The 20,554-nt window shown below is 44.1% G+C and overlaps 1 protein-coding gene across 2 annotated transcripts in view; it reads left to right on the top strand.

The window, feature by feature from the left end:
* Positions 1 to 20,554, top strand: part of ADAMTS17 (ADAM metallopeptidase with thrombospondin type 1 motif 17) — a 255,112-nt gene that overhangs the window by 196,626 nt on the left and 37,932 nt on the right. For both annotated transcript variants that reach the window (XM_038420717.2, XM_038420716.2), the window contains one exon: positions 2,076 to 2,211. In XM_038420717.2, the coding sequence (XP_038276645.1) occupies positions 2,076 to 2,211 (136 nt within the window). The remainder of the gene's footprint in view (positions 1 to 2,075; positions 2,212 to 20,554) is intronic.

The following is a 20,554-nucleotide window of genomic DNA, read 5'->3' as shown; positions in this document are numbered from 1 at the left end:
CGGACCGTGCTAAAGATGATGAAAGGTAGGAAGGCAGTGGGAGCAGATGATGTACCAACTGAGGTATTTAAAGCATTAGGCCATGAAGTTGTGGTGGTGATGACAAATTTTTTCAACTTAATTCTCTGTACTGGAAAAATTCCCGGCTGGTGGAGGAAAAGCATGTTGGTCACTAACTTCAAGCATAGAGGAGATGTGCAAACATGGAGTCATTACAGACCCATCAAATTGATGAGTCACTCAATGAAGTATCTGGAAAGAATTATTGAGAAAAGACTTTGGGAGGCGCTGGAGCATCAACTGAGTGATAAACAATTTGGGTTTATGCCAGGAAGGCCAACAATGGATCCTGTGTTTGCAGGAGAAATATGGAGAGAAACACAAGGAATTGCACTTAGTGTTCATAGATTTAGAGAAGGCTTATGGCTGAATTCCTAGACAGTTGTTATGGAGGTGCATGTGGGTGCACAATCTGCTGGAGTCATGCGTTCAGACTATCATGGACAAGTACCAGAGTAGCACAACAGTAATGAGAAGCAGCTGTGGCTACAGTGAGTCATTCGCTGCAAGGGTAGTCCTACTCAAGGATCACCCCTTAGCCTTGTCTTCTTTGTGATGGCAATGAACACCTTGATGCAGGAAATTTGGAGAGAGGCTCCGTGGAGCATGCTTTTTACCGATAACATTACATTGTGCCTTGAAGATAAATATGAACTGGAAACAGCCGTAGAACTGTGATGGGCTGTATTAGAAGAAAATAGCTTATGCATCAGCTCACAAAATATGGATTACATAGAATGATTTGAGAGACAACAAGAAGCCAATAAAACTAGATGGTCTCAAATTAAAGTCCCTGCAACAATTTGAACACCTGCAGTCAGAGTAGAGCCAGATCAGAATGTGGATGATGATGTTAGGAGCCACATGAAGAGCAGTTGGTGGAAGTGTAAAGAGTGATAGGAATTCTTTGCAATAAGAATATGCAAAGTGAACTAAAGAGAAAAGTGAATTAAGAGTAGGATTAGGCCGGTTGAAATGCTGGCCAGTCTGGAAGAGAGAACAACAACTACCTCACACTGCCAGATTGAGAATGCTGAGTCAGATAAGAACTGATAAGCTATGCAGTGAAACAGTAGGAGCCATGATGAAGGTAGACCCCGAGGGAGTATCGGCTGGGTCATGTGAGATGATGAGATGTGGGATATGTTGGCCAGAGACTACATGAGCTAGTAGTCACGGGACAGAGACCTTGAGAAAGACCTGGAGACACTGAAAGAGGACTTGAAAAAGGTTGGTGTCAGCTTGGAAGATGCAAAGTTATTGAAGGGGGGGTCGTGGTATTGCCACTCTTCTGTCTTGCCTTCAGAGTTGGGAGGCTGAAAAGTGGCGGCTGCTGGCCAAGCGCCCAGCTCTGAAGGTAGTACCACCATCAGCAGCGCAGAAGTGAGGGTGGCAATGGGCAGCTGGAGAGTGGCAGCTGCTGGCCGAGGGACCAGCTCTGAAGGCAGCAGCGCAGAAATAAGGGTGCCAATACCATACCATGCCACCCTTACTTCTGCGCTACTGCTGGCGGTGGTGCTGCCTTCAGAGCTGGGCTCCCGGTCATCAGCTGCTCCCTCTGAAGGCAGCGCCGCCGCCAGCATCAATACAGAAGTAAGGGTGCCAATACCATGACCCACTACAATAACCTTGCAATGCCCCCTCTTTTGGGTCAGGATCCCTACAATTACATCCGTGACATTTCAGATTTAAATTTTCAGCTGAAATCATTAAATTTATTATTTTAAAAATCCTATGTCCATGAAATTGACCAAAATGAACTGTGAGTTTGGTAGGGCCCTAATCACTGTGCAAAGATTTGAACCTTTGCTAACAGGACAGAGCAGCCCAAAGAGAAGGCAGAGAAGACAGAAACATCCACAGAGATATTAGTTCTGTATGCTGTAGGTAGAGGTAGGCAGGAAGAATTAGCTGTAGAGGAGATTTGTTAAATAACAAGTTGATCTTAAATAGTTAACAGCCTCCAGCAATTAACTAGCTTACTGGTTTGCCATTGTTTTTGGTTTGACTTTTAGGTGAACGTAAAACCGTTGTGTCCTGTACTAGGATCGTTAACAAGACCATGATGCTGGTGAATGACAGTGACTGCCAGCGTGTGATGCGCCCTGAACCCCAAATCAGAAGATGTAACACACACCCCTGCCAGTCACGGTAAGGAGCTTAAAAAACAAAATCAGCATCCCTATTTCTTGCAACCACCCTTCTCCAAAGCATCTTTCCACTGAACACTGTCAAAGTGTCTGACAGCATTAGGGCGGTTAACAGCAATATCCAGCTGTAATACTCGTTTTTCATTTGTTGAACAGATCAGATTTTTGTTACCCCAGAGTCCATTTAATTTGTGATCAGTACAACAGGATTCCCTGGAAGCTACATACATATATCATTTATTTGGGGATTGTGTTTTTTCTTCCCCTTAGCTGCATAATCTGGGAGACCAAATAATTTCCTATATTTAGCTACACAGTGTTGCAGTGATGGCATGTCTAATCTTGTTTCTTTATTCAATGCAAAATAGGGCTTGATTAGTTGTCACGCTTTTTTGGAAAGAGAAACATGGCCTTTAAACCTTACCTGGTGTGGGATATTGGGGTGCAGTCCAGAACAGCAAGGGAGCTGTGTCACCCCTGCCCTGCAACTGTGCGTACCTTACAATTCCTTGCTGAAGTAGCTCCCACCCGGGCCACCCACAAGCAGCCTTCCAACATGCAAGCCGGACCCTAAGTGTCTGCTTGTAGCTGCAGCCTGCCAGCCACACTAGGGTTACACTCTGGCTCTCACCAGCCTGGGTTATTCTGCAGAGTGACCCTAACACACTCCTAGTCTTAGATTTTTCTCCCAGAAATACAAGTCCTGTACTGCCCAGCCCTCTCCTGGAAAATATAAAAGTCATATTTGGTCTATTATTTCTTGAAAAGAAATAATATGCACACAACTTGTCACCCCAAATGGAGTTTCCCAGACACTTCAATTTAAACCTACTGGATTAGATAAAACAATAAAACACGTTTATTAACCACAAAGAGAGATTTTGAGTACAAGGAATTGAGACATAAAGGTCAGAAATGTTTACAAGAAAAATAAAGATAAGACATTGACTGTAATACCTATCTTCACAAACTGTATCAAATTCAAGCAGAGTTTCTCCCCATACGCTTTCAGCAGTCTTCCTGACCAAACCCTGTAGGTCATGATCCCTTCTCCCAGAGTCCAATCCCTTTTTGCTTTCGATGGCATGAATGCAGTGGGCAGGGAGAAAGGGGCATCTTGTGGTGTTCCCCCTTGGAGAAGCAGGACCAGCTGGGAGCAAGGTGACAGGCTGTCTGTGTGGAAAGGAACTTCCGTGTTGTTTCTTTGCTAAGATATAGATTTTTTTTTTTTTTGCCCTTTTCCTGCCAAAGAACGGCCACTTAGCAGGTAATGGTCCATCAGCCTTGTTTACACCTGTCTGAGGCATCAATTTACCCTTTGTCTCTGAGGAACTGGTTTGGCCACTCCCCAGACTTCTCTGGAAAACCTTATTTTTTAGTCATCATCTCAGTTTACATCTTTTACTTCACATATAATGCTGATATGTGCATTTTGCCATGATATTATTGTTTAGCAAATTATGAGGTTTTAAATGATACCTTACGAGGCCTACTTTGTACAAAGATTATTACAGTAGTATGTCGGGTATGAACACAGAGATATATTCTGTCACATCTGGTCCTCTGCTGTATTGTGTGTCTGATCTACACCATCTGACTAATTTAGATTGCAAGATTTTTATGTGTGTCATGCAGTTCTGAGCTCAGATCCTGATTCAGGAAATCACTTCTGCACCTGATGAACTTTAAGAGCCAGCTTCAATCTCACTTTGCCTTGTATAGCTTCTGTTCAGACCTGTGCTGTCAGAGTCACATTGGCCTTTCACGCTCCTTTCTGTGTACCGCACAAGGGCTTTCAGGCTCAGAGCTCAACAGCAGGTGATTCCAGCAGGTACCATGGTGATGGCTCCAGGTCTGCTTGATTCAGTGCATTCATGCTCACCCGTTCCCTTGTCTGCCACATACTGGGTCAGACCAAAGGTCCATCCAGCCCAGTATCCTGTATTCCAACAGCGGCCAATGCCAGGTGCTTCGGAGGGAATGAACACAACAGGTAATCATCAAGTGATCCATCCCCTGTTGCCCATTCCCCGCTTCTGGCAAACAGAGGCTAGGGACACCATCCCTGCCCATCCTGGCTAATAGCCATTGATGGACTTATCCTCGATGAACTTATCTAGTTCTTTTTTTGAATGCTGTTATAGTCCTGGCCTTCACAACATCCTCTGGCAAGGAGTTCCACAGGTTGACTGTCGTCGTGTGAAAAAATACTTTCTTTTGGGACAGCCGCAGTTTCAAATGAGCCAGCTGGCTGCCTTCTCTTCTTTTGAATCTCCCCTTACAACCCACTGCTTTTCCAAAGCCCTCCTGTGTGAGCTATGTCTTCTGTCTCTCGAATGCTGTGTTTGCACTAGAGAATGGAACCCGTGAGAAAGCAACAGTGTCATCCCCGGTGGTGTGCTGTGTCCACATAGGCCATAGGCTGTTTTGGGTGAAGAACCATTGCGCTTTTGCCTGGTCTCTGCACTGTTGCTGTTCTACAACATTTCAGTCACATTGCTGTTTAGGTGGGTATCTCACTGTTCCCAGCACAGCACTCAGAAGCAGTGGCTTCAACAGACATCATAGGATACCATGTACACCCTTGGAACGGCAAAAGGAGAGGCAAGACTCCCAAAACGCTCAAGGAAATGCTTATAATTTCCACAGGGAAGTTGCATAACCCCATGGTATGGCACCGTTTTCTCAAGCAGGAGGCCTGAGTGAACTCTTAGCTCATGATCCTTACTCAGCAAGAAAGGTTTCCATTGGAAATTTTGAAAAGCGATTTGGAGGTGCCTGGGGTGGATGCAGACAATCCCAGGGAGTTCTGGCACCATCTCCACGGAGCTAGAGACTGAAATAAGCAGCTGACTAAGCTCAGCAAGCAATCGTCTGGCATCTTTCACCACCAGCCAAGTGCATTGTTGGGAACACACTTAGCTGTGCACACAAGGGGTACCTAGTGGGACCCAGATTGCACTGTGAATTCTTGGTGAAGTGTGTGTGTTGTTTTGCACCTTCTCTACTACACCTTTTACATTTACTGCTCTATAAAAATAATGAGCAATAACAATGGGCTAAGTTAAGGATGGAGTTAAGTCACACACACACACACACCCCAGTGCTGCTGAGAAAGGGCCATTATCTTGATATGTCCAAATTGCCTCACTTGTTTAGCCCTTTAACATTCTTTCAGGATAGTTTTTTCCTGTATCGAATTACCAGGCAACTTAGAGGCACAGTTCAGCAAAGTTCTCTTCAGAAGCAGTTTAGCCAGACATTGATGTTCTCATCGGTCCATTTTGTCAGAGCCATGGCAACAAACACCAAACGTGCTTAATACCCAGAAAGGCCACAAACTCCAGCTGATGATGTGACAGACCACATGCTCTCCTTCGCTCCATGTAGACAACACTTTCACACTTCACATGCTTTTGACTGGAAATATTTTCAGAAGCACATTCTCTGTGCCTCGGTAGAATTGAAATTTCCACTTGCGTTTGCCCACCCAGATATTAGAAATGCATGCTTCGCATATTCTCTGACCAAGAACATCTTAAAGAAACCATTCTCTTTTACCATGTCAGTGTTTTGGGTTTTTTTTAATGTGCCCTGAATTAGTTTTAGGGTTTCAAGTAAAATTATTATAGCATCTTGTTACAATAAGGTCCTTTCCCATTTCCACTGAGCACTCCACTCTAGACTGGAATATAGAAGAAGGGAACAATGGCTTCTTTTTTGTAGTAAATCTTTTTTCGCTCATTGCTTTTAATTGAAGTTGCACAGGGTTTCTGGTACCGTGAATTTAAATAGAATTGCATCTACCTTATGAAGAATCTATTGGAAAGGTTAGTGATAGGGCACTCGTTAGTGATAGGAGACCTGGGATCTATTTCTGGGTCTGGCAGTGACTTTTGGCAAGCCACTATTCCCAACTGTCCCTTTATTTCCCCTCTTGATCCTAGTCTACTTAGATCGTAAGTTCTTTGGGGCAGAAATGGCATCTTACTGTGTATGTAACAGGAGGCTTCAATCTCTACCGGGGATTGTCATGCAAATAAAAAATAATCATGCACCTTAAACATTAGGTTATCTGCAAATAAATGCCTGTGATACTAATAACAGTAAAAAGAAAAGGAGTACTTGTGGCACCTTAGAGACTAACAAATTTATTTGAGCATAAGCTTTCGTGAGCTACAGCTCACTTCATCCGATACTTCGTACTTCATAAGCACAAGAGCTTATGCTCTAATAAATTTGTTAGTCTCTAAGGTGCCACAAGTACTCCTTTTCTTTTGCGAATACAGACTAACATGGCTGCTACTCTGAAAACTAATAACAGTGTCTTTCTTCCAAAACATTCCCCCAGTGCTTTGCAAATTATATATCCCTTTGAAATGCAACCACCTCTTGGGAGAACCAAATGGAATGGGACAAGGAGCAGTAATTCCATGCAACCGGGGGATGAGGTTAGAACCCAGCCACTCCAGTATAGCATCTATAAAAGGACACAATGAAACACTGAATGAAGATTTGATACACTATTGTGTGTTCAAATTAAATGTCAGAGAATAGAAAAAATTTTTAAAACTTTTTATCGAAACTGGCAAAGATAAGACTCTTTCCTTTGTTATTATTGTTACTCTTTCACCTTTTGAAAAATGCCTCTTTTTCTTCCTCTTTTACTTCTTATGTTTCTTGACCCTCTTTTTCCATTCAGTTTTTTTATGGCTTCCTTTCCTGTCCCAACTGCACCCTGTTAGAACCTCTTTGTTCTAATCCTCTGCCGAGGCCAATAGATATTTCTTACGAAACCCTGCTGTAAGCATATGGAATTTGGATCCTTGTGTGCCATGTAGGTGGGTTGCTTCCAACACATTGAACAGCAGAACAAATGTATAGGCAAATCCAACACTGGCATTGGCATTGGCATGAGGCTAAGAAATCACAGATCACATCAGCTGTTATTACTGAAAACACAGGTTGACCAGTGGCCACGCACTTCAGCATTCATGATTAGGGTCTGTGAGCAGGAAAACTACTCTCCCCAAACACAGTAACAGAACCAAAAAGGCCAGAACTTGCAATGGCCTAGATGCAAACACAATTATCTTGGTGGGGGGGAGGGCTGGACAATTCAGTAGATGTTCAATTCTTGCAGGGAACTATTGGATTTGTTGCTGTTCCTGAACAGCTAGATAGCAACAGCAGCTAAAAATTTCTTCTTTCATCTACAGCTAGAAAAACTCTGCTAGCTAGACTTGACAACAGAGGCCACCCAGAAGCCACAGCAGGTTCAACATGTGGTAGCTACTTCCTAAGCAAGTCTGACTGATGGGAACGTTACACCAATGTCCCATGCCTTATAGTGCCTCCCTGTACAATCCTAGATCTGTTTCAGGATCCTTGGTCCTTATCTGAGCCCTGAATGAGCAAGGCTAAGATGTCTCAAAGTCTGCCTCTGCTTCTGCACTTTCCAGTGCCAGCTGGGAAAGAGGGGTGATAGTACCAAACGTACAGCTTTAGTCAAGGGAGGTGCCCTACCACCAGAGAGCAATTTGAACCGCTGTTGGTCACCACCTTTCCCGCAGCAGCAAGTAAAGCTAATAACATTTCTCAAAGAAGACAGTTGCTCAGATAAAACAGTGGTGAACATGGTCTAAAACCTAGATAGATAATCCTGCATGAGAAATGGACTTAAAATAAAGAAAAGCAAAATATATCCTTAGAAATATATCATTGTGATCCTTGATTTTGTATAGGATGGCTAGCTAGTATAGTGTGGGTACATTAGAAATCACATAGACAGTTAAATTAATTAGTTAATGTTTGTACTTGCTTTACTTATATAACGTGTTATCCAAGTGCTCATTAATATTATTTTGGAGGCTCATCGTATGCTTTACAAACTCTGTATATGAAAGTCATGTCATCCATCACTGAAATGTAGCTACCTCTGGGGTAGAGTTGGTTTCATAGATTCACAGAATTTAAGACCTGAAGGAATCATTAGATCATCTAGTCTGATCTCCTGTATAATGTAGGCCAAAAAATTTTGCCCAGGAACTGCTGTGTTGAGCCAACAATGTGTGTTTGACGAAAGCGTATCTTCCAGTAAGGCATCCAATCTTGATTTGAAGACAAAAGATGGAGAATCCACCAGTTCCTTTGGTAGTTGGTTCTAGTGGTTAAGCACCCTCACTCTTAAAAATTTCTGCCTTATTTCTAATTAGAATTTGCCTGGCTTTAGCTTCTAATCTTTGGTCCTTGTTATGCCTTCCTCTACCAGATAAAATGGCCCTTTAGTACCTGATATATTCTCCCAATGAAGACACTTACACTCTGTAATCAAGTCATCTCTCAGTCTTCTTTCTGAGCAACTAAACAAATGGAGCTCTTTAAGTCTATCACTGAAAGGCATTTTCTCCAGTCCTTGAATTATTTTTGTGGCTCTTTTGTACCGATTTTGCAATGTCCTTTTTACAGTGTGGATACCAGAACTTGCCACAGTTTTGCAGTATCATTCTCCCCAATTCCATGTGCACCTCCCTGCTCCTACTCACTACTCCCTAGTTTATGCATCCAAGGATCTCAGTAGCCTTTTTGCCACAGCATTGCACTGGGCGCTCATGTTCAGCAACTTGCAAATGATGACTCCTAAATCCTTTTCAGAGTCACTACTTTCCAGGATACGGTCCCCTATTCTGTAGGTGTAGCCTGCATTCCTTGCTCCTATATGTATAATGTTGCACTTGGCTGTCTTAAAAGATGTTTGTTAAAATAGGCCCAGCTCACCAAGCAACCCAAATCACTCTGCCCTACTTCCTTGTCCTCATTATTCTCCACTCTGCCAGTCTTTGTGTCATCCACTACTTTAATTAGCTGTGATTTTGTATTCACATCCACATCAGTTTTTAAAATATTGAACAGCATCGGGCCTAGCACTAATCTCTTCAATAACTCATAGAAACAACCAGCTCATTTGATGATGATTCTCTGTTGACAAATGAAAAATTAGTTTTTGCAAACCTTTCAAAATTGGTGAAGTTGTTTCCCTTTCAAAGGGTTCAAAACTGACCTGTTTTTATGAATTTTTTGTGACTATTTTTAATCAATATTTGTGCTGGAAATTTGTATCAAAAGCATTCTTGAAATAGTTTTAGGAACTTTTCATTTACCCAAAAACTCAAGTTTTTGGAAAATGAAAAGTTCCAGCAGTGTTTTCAGTAATGTTTTTGATCAGACTTTTGGTTTAAAATGTTATGAACAATTTCTAGAGTCAGCAGTTTTTCAGGAAAATTTCCATTTTTGAAAAAAGGCCATTTTTCGATGCAGCAGCTTTTCCTTTGAAAAACGGTGACCCCGTCTGGGGTGAAAGCTGGCAGCTCTTTAACTTTCTCCAGCTTGCGTCATGCACCTTTCTCTTGCCTGTTCCCAGCTCCCTCTGCTCTTCTAACACCAGCCTCCTCTTTGTCTCTTCCCACAAACTTACTGATAGTAGAGTAGGTGTTGGCAGCAAAACACCTGTAAATCCTGGGCTAGGCCTCATGCCAGTGGCTCAGGATAAGCAACAGGCAGAGCTTCCCCACCCTGCCTGCTATTGTGCTCTCATCCTACCAAGAGGCACCATGTCTAAGGGGTGAAGTTTAGGCCTTTGCTGTCATTTCCAGTAAAGAGGCCAGCTGGTGCCAGAGGTGGTGATTTTTGATACCCACTCATCAGGAAATGGACTGTGGCCTCAGACTCCTTTCACATCGGCTACTAAACAGGCTTAGAATGGTATTCGAACCAGTCCCAGACCTGCCATGTCAACGGGCTGTCCCATAGATTACAGATTTTCAGGCTCTGCTACAGGGAAATTTCACTCTCACTGGCTGCCTTTCCCAGGAGATGGGCTAATAGGGCCAGCAGCCAATCAGAGCTGCTGCATGGAGCATGAGGGACCAATACAGGGTTGGCAGACGGTTGATCAGCAGTAGCCAGCTCTGTTTCTTGCCAGCTCTAATGCCAGCTACTAGGCACCTCCCACCAAACCAGGAGATGTCAGGAAAAAGGTTGCTGTTATTCCTGAGGCCCCACAGGCTTTGGAGGGAGTAGATGAAGAGAGCTCCAGCTGCTCTTGGAGCCCATTTACACCTAGCAGGAGGGTGAAGATCCAGATGCTGGGTTTCCTCCCTCCCAGCACCAGGAGAAGGGTGGATCTACAGCAAACAGAACTGGGGGAGTTAGGATCTCAGGGGTAGCAGCAGAATTAGTGAGGGTCCTGCTTGGGGGGAAGGGGCAGGATTAATGATGGGCTTGGGGGGTGCAGAGCCAGAATTCACTGAGGTCTAGGCAAGGTACAGAATTATCTGTGGGAACCTGCTGGGATTTACCTTATAAGGGGAATGTTTGGGGGAAAGCAAAATGTATTGAGGGGAGCTGTATGTTGTTAAATGAATTGGAGAGGTTGTTATCAAATAAACTGAAGGGCTCTGGGGCAGTGTTCTCAAATTGGGGGGTGTTATTAGTTGGAGGGGCTGTGGGGGAGCATTATCAAATGATTTGGGGGGGGTTCTGTGTGTGGAAAAGAGAATAGAATTGATTGCGGCTGTGATATGATTTGGGAGGAGTGGTGTGTTGGCACCAGAATTAATTTGAATGGCTTATTTGGAGGGGCCAAGTGCAGTGGCTGTAGAATTACCGTTTGGATGATACATGAATTGGTGGCGTTCCGGGGGTAATGCGGGTGGGGTGGAGAAAGTAGAGAAAAAGGGCAAGGAAATCTCTCCCTCTTTGTTCCACCCCATCAGTGTCTCCCACCTCAAATTCATTTCTCCTCTCTTTCCCCAGATTTATCCCGTGTTGTCTCCTGTTTTACACTAGTAAGACAGAGGAGGAGGATTGAGATGGGGTAAGGTGTGGAGGGAGAGAGCTCCCCACAACTTCACACCAGAGGACAGGAAGCCCCAGTACCCACCCAGTGTGCAAACCTCCCAACTGGGAAAATTGGTGATGGTGCAGGCTCTTCCTTCATCCTTTTTGGTGTGGTCCGTGTCCTGCTTAGATGGGGGATGGTGGAAGTGCAGCTGACACATACTCTCTATAGCACTGTGACCCTTGACCAAACTAAATGAGAGGTTCCATCACTGAGTTCTCTGATTTACCCACTTCATGTGTATGCTAATGTATGTAGAATTGAATCGACTGTTATTTTATTGGCTAATGATGTACAGTAGGGAAGAGAGGTTTCAGAGTAGCAGCTGTGTTAGTCTGTATTTGCAAAAAGAAAAGGAGTACCTGTGGCACCTTAGAGACTAACAAATTTATTTGAGCATAAGCTTTCGTGAGCTACAGCTCATTTCATTGGATGCATCCGATGAAGTGAGCCGTAGCTCACGAAAGCTTCTGCTCAAATAAATTTGTTAGTCTCTAAGGTGCCACAAGTGCTCCTTTTCTAGTAGGGAAGAGAGGTTCTGTATCCCAGTACTGTTTCCTTGGACTGGTCATACCTCTTCCCCTGCCAAGAGTGATCAGCTGGATCTCAGCAGTTGTTGGTCCCATCTTTTTCATCCCTGAATAGATTTACAGGAGAAAGATTTGGTAATGTGAGAGTACTAGAGTTTCTATGCTGAAATAAATGAGTAGATTCCTTCTAAGTAATGTTATCCTGGAAATCTCACATGAAATGTTGTAATGTAAATACCAACCAACACAAGGGCATACAACTTCCATTTTAAATAGAGCTAATTTGGAAAGGGAAAGAGAAATTAGACTTGGAGTCTGTAGACTAGGATTGGGGTTATAGAACTAACTCTTTAGACCATATGTATGTAATGTATGAGCTATATATGTATGAGTAGGTAAGGCAGCCTTCAGCTGGCTGTCCCACAGAGAAGAAAAGGGACCTGCTGCTATCAACAGCTAAGTCATTCTCCTTTAGATCCAGTGGGAGAAGCCAGAGATTTTGGAGCACAAGGTCAGGACTGTAGTCCTGGTCACCCATGTGTATGTAATTTATTTCTATGAGCATGTCTGTTTTTTTTCAGCATATAGTTTGCTATATGTTCTAGCCATTAGAAGGACTCATAGCTACACTTAGTCCATTCCATGCGAGTCTGTCAAGTCCAGTGTCCATTGGCAAATATCTAATTATTCAGAGGAAGACCAAAAAAATATCCAGTGCAAGATGCGTGGGCCAGGGATGCAGTGCTGTAAATGGGAGGAAGGGAGCAATTTCTGGGCCTGTAGATGAAGTTCAGGGCTTGTTACTAAGGGGTTAGTTATTTGACGGTATGAATCCACACTGCTTTAGATCAGTTCTTGCTAAATAAATATGGAGGGAGAGGCCAAATGGAATTAGGTGGACTTTATTGGCTAGAACTAAATGCATTTATGCCAAATAATTTAGGACAACTGGCTGGAGATGAAATAAATTCAGTGTTACAGAGCACACGAAGCCAGGAGACACCCCCGGTTTGCTTTGGGATAAACATGCAGGCTAGCCTTCATCTTGGTTTCCCCCACTATAAAATTAACATAATATCACTGCAATTAAGCTTCACCAAGGCTAAATGATGTCTGTGTCGCTGTGTGGCTTGAGTCTCCATGGGCAGAGCTTCAGAATTTATCCCCAAGGGAAGATTAGCAGGATAATAGAACATGTTTCATTATGGGAGAAATTCACTCCCACGCTGCTTCAACCCCCGGGGAGCTTGCTTAAGGGCCTCTGCCTTCCCTGCAGGCTGGAGAGGGGGCCTCCATACCAGCCCCTGTGATGGGGATGTAGGCAGGGTAATTGGACCTGAACTAGATCTGGTGGCAAGAATGGCAGAAGCTTCCTAACAGTGGGGGGGCCAACCCCTCTGCCATCCCTTCCCCTGAGGCTCCACCCTTGTGCTTCCTCTTCCCCCCCAAAACCCCGCCCCTCCTGACTCTTCTCCACACCCCCGCTCACACTTACGGCTGGTAAAAAGTGCGGGGACCATGGTGGCACTGATGATCTGTGTCTGATGCAAGGGAGTGGCTGCCACTGTTCTGATGGGATTGGCACCTACTTACACCAGGGCTGAATTTGATCCCTTGCATAATTGTTGATATCATTGATGAAGGAAGAAAAAAGAACTGTAACATTGAATTCAAATAAGCCCCCCCAAGACTCATGTAAATTAGCAGGCAATGTTATTGATCCTGTACTCCCTGGGAAAATAACGAAATCTGTCAAAATGATGAGCGCTAAAGTAAAAAGAAACCTGCCTGAGTGAGAGTTGGCAAGTCTGTTAGCAGAATGACTACTGTACTGGAAAATTACTGCTTGCTGTTTATAAAGGCAATCAGACAGGAATGTTAGTCTTGGAGTCCCGCTTTCTACATCAGCAGCTGTATTATTCTACTAGATTCCTGGTGTTTTTTTATTCCCTAAACTTTTAGAGACTGGGTGTGGCACAACCTGTTATCAAAATCAACGTTCACCTGATTATTTTGACCCAATGTAGCACTTGACGCAAAAAACAGTTTCAGGCATATAATATAGCGGGATAATGGAAAAGGTCTGGTATTACAGTGAATTCAGAAGGTGATTTGTAAACAATTTATCCCTGCCTTCCCTGCTCTATCCTCAACTTAGTTTGATAGCTCTTAGTGAAGAATATCCGAAAATAAATACCAAGAGAATAATTCTCAAAAAACCCTCTCATTCCACACACACACACACACACACACACACACAGAGAGAGAGAGAGAGAAGATCTTGAAGTTAATGGAGATTTTGTCATTGACTTCCATGGAGACTGGATTTCACCCAATGAGAGATAGATAGATAGATATACTCCGTAGCACTGAAAACAACTGCAAGAACATTTTAAAAGTGTACTAACTAGATCTGATGTTTAGCTCTTACCTGTGTAGTAAATAACAGCTAGTTTGTTGTTCAACAAAAATATTGTTTCTTCAAGTGCTTGCTCATGTCAGTTACATTCTAGGTATGCGCACGCCCATGTGCGTGGTCATTGGAGATTTTTGCCTTAGCGGTATCCATAGGGTGAGCTGTGGTGCACCCTTGAGTGCGGTGATCATGTGTCGGTATATCAGGCACCACCGGCCCTTCGCCCTCTCAGTTCCCTCTTACCACCCGTGGTGGTTAGTCAGAGCATCTTTCCTTGCATAGCAAGGGCTAGCAGTTTGTCTCTTCTGACTTCGAGCCTTAGGGCCTTGTAAATAGTTGTCTATAGTAGTGTTAAGTAGATGTTAAGTGAAGTTAGAGTCCCAGTGGGGACTTAGCCTCAGGCGGGGCATGCCCCGGTCTCCAGGGTTTAAGCCGCGTGCAGACTGTAACAGTCCTATGCCTGTAAGTGACCCCCACAGCAGCTGCCTCAAGTACTTGGGGGAATCGCATGTGAAGGACAAGCATCGTATTGGTAAACTTTTTCAACCCAGGACTCAGAAAGAGCGGGATATTCATTTGAGGGTTCTTCTCATGGAGGCCTCCATCCAGCTTTCGAGCCATCCCACCAAGATTCAAGTCCTAGTACCTTGGATTTGGTATGCAGCGTACCTCCAGTATCAGGCTCTGCCTGGCACTGCTCCCCATCGCCAGTGCCCAGAAAGAAAACTAAGAAGCACAGCTCCCCGGCACCAGGCAAGAAATGCCATGGGGCATCGGGCAAAAGACCCAGTTCGGTCTGCCCGGCCACTCCGGAGCCACATGAACGTGCCTCCCTGGTCGGGGCCCTTAGCCCCTTAACGGATCCACCACTGACTCCTGGGAGCGGTAGGGGACCTAAACTGGCGGTGACATTAGCACATTCCCAAGCTCCCCCAGTGCCGAGAGAGCAAAGGCCTCCGCCAGCACCGTGCGTGCCGCAGAAAGCAGCAAAGGCTCCCTACAAGGCAAGCCAGCCGCTAAGACTTCCCAGGGGGCTGTGGAGCGCCGCCGATCCCCCAAGCCGTGGCAGCGCTCTCTGTCTCCATGCCACAGATCTCTGGCATCGCAGCTCAGATCCTTTGGTCACCAGCATAGTTTCTCAGGGCTTAACCCTGCCATTTTTGGCTGCCCCTCCCTCCCACCCCCTCTTCCCCGTCCCTCTTCAGGGACCCTTCTCATGAGCAACTCCTCGTTCAAGAGGTTGAGAACCTCCTGCGCCTGGGGGCGGGGGATGAGGTCCCTCAGGACATGAAAGGAAAGGGGTTCTAGTTCCATTACTTCCTAATCCCGAAAGCAAAAGGGGGCCTCAGACCCATTCTGGACTGGCACTGCCTCAACAAGTCTCTCAGAAAGTTGAAGTTTCGCATGGCTCCGTGGCCTCCATCATTCCCTCCCTGGATCTGGGAGACTGGTATGCTGCCCTCGACTTGAAGGATGCTTATTTCCATATTCCAAGGTCACAGGTGTTTATTCCGTTTCATAGTGGACGGACGTCATTTTCAATTCATAGCACTGCCCCTTTGCCTCTCACTGGCCCCAGGAGTGTTGGCAAAATGTATGGCACCAGTTGCCGCTTACCTGAGATGTTGAGGGGTCCAGGTCTTCCCATATCTTGACCACTTGCTCATAAAGGGCACGTCTCAGGAATAAGTGCAGAGGAGTGCCCATCTGGTGCGTTCCACATGCCGCGACCTGGGCCTGTTTATAAATGAGAAAAAAATCCACCTTGACACCGGTCCAGCAAATAGAGTTCACTGGGGCAGTTCTCGACTCCATGTGAGTCAGAGCCTTCCTTCCGGAAGCGCGATTTCAGGCCATGTCGGACCTGATCTCCCATGTGAAGAACAACCCGCTCAGCACGTTTCACACCTGCCTGTGATTGTTGGGCCACATGGTCAGGCACGCCCGGCTCCATCTCAGGCCTCTGGAAGCTTGGCTGGCATTGGTCTACATCCCCAACAGGCACGACCTAGACCAGGTAGTCAGGGTGCCAGATCCCATCCGGTGGTCCCTGGATTGGTGGTTGGCCCCCAGGTCGGTGTTGGAGGGAGTCCCCTTCATGACCCTGTCCCCGTCATTGACCCTGGTATCCGATGCCTCGGACCTGGACTAGGGAGCCCACCTTGGTGAATTGAGCATCCGGGGCCTCTGGTTGTGGGACAATCTGACCCTCCATATCAATGTCAAGGAGCTCAGAGTGGTTCGCCTGACCTGCCAGACTTTCTTGCCTCACCTGAAGGGCAAGGTGGTGCAGATCCTGATGGACAATACTGCAGTGATATATTACATCAACAGGCAGGGTGGAGCCAGGTCGTCGGCCCTTTGCCAAGAAGCTCTCTTCCTGTGAGATTTTTGTGTGTGGCATGCCATTCATCTGGTAGCCGTGCACCTGCCTGGAGCCAGGAACGTTTTAGCAGATCACCTAAGCAAGACCATCTCATCTCGCCATGAGTGGTCGCTCCATCCGGGCGTAGGGCCGTCAGCATTTAATATGCTGATCCTACAGTTACCGTTACGGCAAAAATTTCTGACAACCCCTAGAATGCAATGGACATGAGCAACACATCTCAAAGAACAACTGTTACGAAAAGATAGGTAACTGTTTTATGTTGAATGAAAATATTCACAGTAGAATCTATATGAAATAGAACTCTAACGCTGTATTGTTTTGCTTTAGTTTCTATTCCAAGTAGTAATTCGATTTTTTTGTTTTTAGTTTATGGCCCTTTTTTTCCCTATAGTCCCTGGTTCCGCAACACTGATCAATGCTGTCTTCTTTAGTGGAGATACTCAAGGAACCGCTATAATAAAAATGGTGAAACTGTTGTTACATCGAACGTGGCATAGGTTAAATCAGAGACTTTATTGCAAATGTAGGGAAAATTAGCTTTTCAATGCCATTGGGCAGGTAGTAAAGCAATAGACATACAGTGTGTGCACACCTGCCTGCATGCTCATATATGGCTGTTTGTTTACATACATACATGTAGTGGAACATTCAGACATGTACATAGCTGCCCTGTACAGGGCTCAAGATGGGTAAGTGTGTGAAATGTAATGGCCTGTGATATACAGCAGATTACACTAGATATTCTAATGGTTCCTCTGGCCTTAAACTGAATCATGAATCAATGAAAAGTAACCTCATAATCTTTTTGTCTCCCTCGCCTACCCTATCTTCTCATTTGTTGACATTTTCCATTGCAACTTGTCCAGATCTTTGACTGCAAGCTTTTCAGTCATTCATAGTTCTTGCAAACATTCAGCATCCCCAGATTTAGATATGAGATATTGTATACACTAGTTTTCCCAAGGAAACTGGGAGTTTCAGGCATGAACAAGTAGGTAGAAGAGGTATTTCAAGAGTAATGACTAATCCAGGCCCTAGAAAGATCAAATAATGAGCTGATCCTCCAAAGGAAGTTTAAAGTTTGCTCCAGGGGCCTGCCAGATGAATGTTGCCACAGCAGATTAGACAAAGGACTCCCAAACTCCTCAAAAGAGATAGTAAGAGGTCAAAGGTTGAGGAAGACTCAAGCAGCAGAGATTTAAGACCTCTACTCAGGTATCTATCCCAGTAGCACTTGGCCTTTCAGAGTCTGCCAACATACACACCCTTGCCATTCTGTGGGTTAATATCTTTGCTTAAAAGCCCAGCATCTAAACAGAACCACCATTTGATTTAAGCATTCAGCTCTCAAACCTTCTGTATAGTACTCTTCACAAAAAGTCCCATAGACAAAACCATCCCTAGGATTGTGAGAGAGATGAGTTCCTGTCACATAAATAATTCAATCGTTATTGGAAACAGGAGAGAGGCTCTCAAGTGACTGTCTGCAGCACTCAGATTTTTAACTGAAGATAATGTTATCACCTGGGAGGAAAAAAAACAAATATAAAAGGGCTGCCCTGTCAACAATCCCTGAGATCACATTACAGGCTTATAACATGACTGGAAGCCAAATGCTATATATGATGTACACAGCTGGCTTACTTAATAAGATAGGGCTTACCTGATTGTTTGAAGTTAGAGCAGTTGAATTATTTTTTATGTTGACATAAGAAAATGCCTAAATTTAAAGGGGAAAAAAAAGGGCTTAGTCTAAAGGTGCATACAGGTGTGTACATTGTGTCTAATGACTAGCAAAGGAAACCTGTCTGGTTTACAACTTAATAGTAACCGTACAGGAATGTTGTGTGTCACATTTTTTGGTTGCAGACATACGCATTACTTATTGGGCAGTCGGTTGCTGCTGATAATTATGCTAATGTAGTCCTGCACATTCCTTTAACAAGTACGAAACTAGCAGCAGCATATTTAATCAACTATCTTATCAATAAGGATAGAATCCTGTGTGTTTCCACTCTTGCTCCCATCAGTAGCCATGGTGTTCGACTCCGGATGCTCTCAGTTTGCTGTCTTGCAAGCACTAGAAATGATGCTGGATGACTGATTTTTAAAGGACATCCGATAGGAGTGGGGATTTGTCAATATTGCAAACATTACTCCTGGGGTTTTTGTTACAGGAGCTCCTTTTGTAACCTCCCTCAAAACTCTAAAAAGGATCTTACTGCAAAAGTGGTGCCTAATAGTGATATTTTCAATATAATCAATTAACCAGTTCAGTCTGGAATCTCTAAACCCAGAAAGGAGCCATAGATGTATGTCCATTAGCCAGTGACTGTGCGGTGGATGTAAGATTTAAATAAAAACACCTCTATAGAGGATGAAGAACTAGCAAGCTTATGTAAAGAGAGATGTCAAAGGAAGCTACTCTAGGACTTGCCATATTAAAACAGAACAGTGGTTCCTCAGTTCTAGTATCCTATTTCTGACAGTTTCCAATGCAAGATACTGCAAAGGAAGGCATAAAACCAACATAATGCACCTACCACTAATTTTCCATGGGAGAAATGTCTTCCTGACCCAAGCTTATGCCCTAAAACACAGGTTTTGATAACCCTTCTAATTTTAACAAACCTAGCGTGCATGCAGATGCTGGTTTTGTTCATATGATACTTCACATTTATTTAGAGCCTCTAAGAATCATAAAGTGCTTTGGAAACCTCAGAGTTAAGTCTCACAACATCATTATGAAGAAACAATGGTGATTTATGGAAGCACAGGCTAAAGGAAGTAGGTTATTAGCTGATAACAAATGAGTTTTAGGCATTAATGGAGGAATACTGCAAAGTATCTAAGCAAGCATACAACAAAAGAATAATCATTTAGCGGGACCATTAACCTGTTTTCCTCTGGCAATTTACATGTGTGAAATCTCATAGTTTTTTCTTTTCTCTGTTTTGGCACACTATATCAGTACCTCCTTATGCTTAGAAAAATCAGAAGTAAAACTCAGTCTTTTTTTCAACTGTTTAGAGATAAGGAACCAGATTCAGAGCTGGTGGGAGTGGGTGCAGCTCCATTGATTTCAATGGAGATGCACCTGCTTTCACCGTGTTGGAATTTGGCCCATACATTTTAGTAGCTAATGAATTTGCAGCAGAAATCATCAATCCATTTTCCTGCCAGAGTTTGCACAAATTGAACCCAGAACGTGGTTTATACTGCAGTCCAAGGATTCTAAATGTACAAGTATTGTTGAACCAGAATCCTTAGCTTTGGCACCACAATAAACGTAGAAACAAGCAGCTAAAAATCTCGGGCACATAATTTGCTGAGAACCATATTTTAAACTAATTGTTGTTTCTTCGTGGCTCTCACTGGGTTTACAGAAAGAACATCTGCTGGGCATCTGTTTTGGCTTTGTTGCATCAGGATGTTTTAATTGCTCTCTAAAGTGAAAGGAAGGACATGAATATTTTATCATACGTTTACCCAGTGTAACTTTTTATAGGGATCTGGTGCTTGTTTGACTAAGTACCAGCATTAATTACATGCTGTATCTCCGGATTGTGCTGCTTCCCAGATTTTATGGATGTGTCCCAAGAAATGTCTTCTATTACAGATAGTTACTACATATGCTGGGCCTGGAGCTCATGGCTGGCACATTGGCTCTTTTAGAAAAAAAAAAATTTCATAGGATTAGGGCTGTCAATGTCCCCTGACTCTGCCACTCCTTTCTGGATGATCTCGGGCATGTTGCTTCTCTCCTTGTTCCTAGTTTCCCTGTCTGTGCAGTGGGGATAATGACACCTACCTCCTTGGTAAAGCACTTTGAAATCTATGGATGAAAAGTGCTAGATTAGAGTTAGGTAGTATTCCTTATTATTGAGCAGTCTGCATAGTGTTGAGTTTAGTCACAGGATTTTGCATTAAAAGGGATCAGTTCTGCCATCTCTACCGATACTGAGTGGTATCCTACTCTGCAACAAATCTCACAGAAACCAATTTTTTAAAACTACCCAGAGCCTATTTCTGGTGCCTGGGTTTGGCGCTGACTTGCTGCTTGATGCTGAGAAAGTCTCTTCATCTCACTTCAGTTTCCCCACGTTTAAA

The sequence above is a fragment of the Dermochelys coriacea genome, chromosome 10 (assembly GCF_009764565.3).
Source record: "Dermochelys coriacea isolate rDerCor1 chromosome 10, rDerCor1.pri.v4, whole genome shotgun sequence".
NCBI lineage: Eukaryota > Metazoa > Chordata > Testudines > Dermochelyidae > Dermochelys > Dermochelys coriacea.
This window is presented reverse-complemented; position numbering and strand designations above follow the sequence as displayed.